This window comes from Cyprinodon variegatus, unplaced genomic scaffold (assembly GCF_000732505.1).
Source record: "Cyprinodon variegatus isolate N-32 unplaced genomic scaffold, C_variegatus-1.0 Scaffold587, whole genome shotgun sequence".
Taxonomy (NCBI): Eukaryota; Metazoa; Chordata; class Actinopteri; order Cyprinodontiformes; family Cyprinodontidae; genus Cyprinodon; species Cyprinodon variegatus.
Genome location: NW_015151040.1, coordinates 248,485 through 251,894, shown reverse-complemented (window position 1 = coordinate 251,894; position 3,410 = coordinate 248,485). Strand labels below are relative to the sequence as shown.

At 39.3% G+C, this 3,410-nt stretch overlaps 1 protein-coding gene across 1 annotated transcript in view; it reads left to right on the top strand.

The window, feature by feature from the left end:
* Positions 1-3,410, top strand: part of LOC107095947 (sodium-dependent lysophosphatidylcholine symporter 1-B-like) — a 14,314-nt gene that overhangs the window by 992 nt on the left and 9,912 nt on the right. The window contains exons 2-4 of the mRNA XM_015392340.1: positions 622-741; positions 1,270-1,394; positions 1,572-1,704. Coding sequence (XP_015247826.1) covers positions 622-741; positions 1,270-1,394; positions 1,572-1,704 — 378 coding nt within the window. The remainder of the gene's footprint in view (positions 1-621; positions 742-1,269; positions 1,395-1,571; positions 1,705-3,410) is intronic.

Sequence of the window (3,410 nt, the reverse complement as noted above, 5' to 3'; positions counted from 1 at the left end):
TTAAACTGAAATAAAATTTAAAAATCCGTTAACTTTTTTTTTTTTTTTCAGTGGCCCTAATCCTCTTCCATACATTTAAATCGAATTTCTTAGAGTTGTTTAGTTGCAGCTATACAGGCTAAACCCTTTTCACATACCTGCCCAATACTACTAACCAGTGGACCTCAGTTCACACCGGGCAGGTTTACTAATGCACCAGTTGCAGACATAATACAGAAATTATTGACAATTTTATTCACAGTCAGAAATCAAAACTAATCTGACATATTTGCTTCCTTTACCCGTCTTATCTCCAAGATTTAAACAAAGGTAGATTTCTGTCTATGAGGATTTCTAAAAATTTTTCCCAAAACAAAAAATTGAGGTCAGCACAGTTGAGGGGGCACAGTTCTTATTAAAGCTAACAGTCTTATCTAGGGTAGAGGTCTGACTGAAGGCAGTCAGGTTCCTCCATACTAAAGTCTCATCCATGTTTGCACACCTGTGACCATGGAAATGATTGAAACACCTGAATATTATGATCTGAAGGGTGAAATATGTTCTTCTTTTCTTTCTGAAATTATCCCAAGATTAGATAGAGCCAACTCTGAACCTCCTGTCTGTCCTCTCTCTGCTCTCCAGGGGTCAGGAAGGATCCCTATGATGAGGAAGATCTGTTTCGCTGTAGGAGGAATCCCATACCAGACCACAGCAGCAGCTATAGGGATTTCTCTGCAGATATTCTTGCTGGATGTTGTGAAGGTGAAACTAGTTACGGTAACCTGATAGTTAGCTCATGTGTCTCTGTGGCACACTCTCTAAGCTGCAATCAGAACCTGGCAGGAGTTTATTTATGTTGCTGCTCCTCTTTTGGAATAACATATTTTCTACTCATTTGCACCTTTTGCAACAATTTCATAGTGATGATGGGCAGAAAAATCTGCTTGAACTAACTTACACATATCTCCGCTAAGAATCAGAATAAACATTTTAATAATTAAAGTTTAATATGTCAAACTTTAACAAAAAAGGTGGATTTAGGAGATTATTCTATCTTGTTTTCACACTAAATGTCAAGGATTGCAAAGGAGGTAAGAAAAATCAACACTGACATTTACACTCTTAAAGAACTGCACAATTCCTCTCTATCAGATTTCGCCCTAAAAAAAATAAAAGCCAAATATTTCTAAGAATTGTTATCCATCCTTTGACCGAGGTGCTATTAATTGTAGAGGAGGCTGTGAAGAGACATTTAACGTGACTCTTCCTTTGTCTTTAACATCTGCTCAGATGAAGGCCTCCTCTGTATCTATGATCCTGTTCCTCAGTCGGGCCTGGGATGCTGTGACTGACCCCCTGGTTGGATATCTGGTGAGCCGCAGCCCCTGGACACCCATTGGAAAACTTACCCCATGGTTAGTCAGCTGGTAGATCTGCATATGCATTTTCCACTATTTATCCTTCTGGGTTATATTCATATAAGTATAGTAATATCCTGCAACTTTGATTCAGATCTGTTGAAGCAGTATTGCCTCTGAAAGTTGCAGGAGTTTGCCAACCCAGATCTGAACCATCATCTTTTTATCTGACAGGCTGGTGATTTCCACTCCGTTTGCGATCCTGTTCTACGTGCTCCTGTGGTTTATACCTGCAGACTCCATGTCTGAGGCCGCCAGCGTGCTGTGGTTCCTCACAGCGGCCTGTCTGTTTGAGACACTCATGAGCGTAAGTTACTTTATTTTCTCCAGGTTAGGAAGCCACCGAGTAGATCTAGTAAAACTATCCTAATTTCAGAGAAAATGCTCAATATTTATCTTTATAGTTGCTTTACAAATCAGCTATTATGGTATGATACAATTTCTAAGGTATTGGTATTAGTATTTCACATTTTGTCACACGACAACCACATTCTCTAGAAAATAGTGGGAACATTTTTCCTCTTCATCACAACCACAACCCAACACAAATAAAATATTCTACTGGTATTTTATCAGGTAGACCAACAAATATTGTGAAGTGTGATGAGAGTGATAAGTGCACTATTGCTCATCTATTTAGCTCCACTCGGTCAGAGTTATGCGGAGCCAGGGTCTCCTACAGTTCCTGAATGCCACTCAGGTTTTAGGCCATACATGCTGCAATGCCTGAAGAAAAAGGTTTGTAAAAATGTTTTACTCATTTCCTTTGTGAAGCCTGGTTGCTGACCTTAGTGTGCATTTTTTATTCTGATTTTACTGCATGGTTTGCAAAATCTATAGCTCTGATTATCTGTACTTGTCTTTCCACTGGAAAATGAACTTCCAGTCACGTCTTTACCTTTCTTCAACATCAGTCACGGATGTTCTGGTGGGGAATCTCCTAATGGTCTGTGTTTTGGCCTCTGTATTGAGCTCCACTCTTCCATCCACTCTAAATTGCTTCTTTAAAGAAATAATTTCTACTGCATGACATTGCTACCACCATGTTTATGGTTTTTACGGTAAAAGTCTAAATATTATTGCCATCTGATAGCAGCTCCCTTCTCGGTTTGCTGGGTCTCCTACTGTACATGGCTTCCGGGTCTTCCATTAAGCCCAGATTTGTTACACAACCAGAGGTAGGTAGACTAACAGATAAAAAAAACAAAAACAAAAAAAACCTGAATTATATGTAAAAATTATTCAACCAAGAAAGAACTAGTAAAAGTAACTGAGTGAAAGTAACTAGTTGTTGCCAACCTCTTTAAAAAACTAACAGCTTCCCCTGCAGCAGGTCTTTCCACCTGAGCTGTAGGGTTGTGCAGCTCCTCCTGAGTTAGTTTGGGCCTTTTTCCCTGTTTTCCTTCTGCAGCCTCTAAATTCTGATTTTCACATGATGTTTAGATATTGTTTAACCTCAACCTGATTTACATTTCTCTACTACCTTCATGCTGGTTGTTCTGTAAAAAACTATGGATCTTTTCAGTAAAAGATTGTTTTCCCAAATGTTTGGCTGTCAGATTACACAAAATCTGCTTAATATGAGGCTAGAAGAAGAAAGCCTCTAGAGCTTCGTTTAAACTGAGGCTAAATCAGATCCATTGACTGATTAGGTGACTGCTGAAGGCAACAGGATTTTATTTAGGGGCATCAGGCTAAAAGTAAGGCAAATGGGGTAGCTTTGGCCAAGTGGTTAGAGCGGTGCGCTTGTTCTCTGAGAAGGTTGCAAGTACCGGGTTCAATAGACAGAGAGGAAATTTCCTCATTGTGGGACAATAAAGGGATTTACATTACAAGTAAATGCAGGCCTCTCTTGTTTCATTTTTAAGCTTGTGAGACTCTACATCATTTTCCTCTCACTTCACAACCCTGCAATACTTAGTCAGATGAAATGGCAATAAAAACGAAGCGAGGTTTGTGGTTGTTGCATAATAAAATGTGAATCATTCAAAATGGGCGTTCTATTGCAAGACA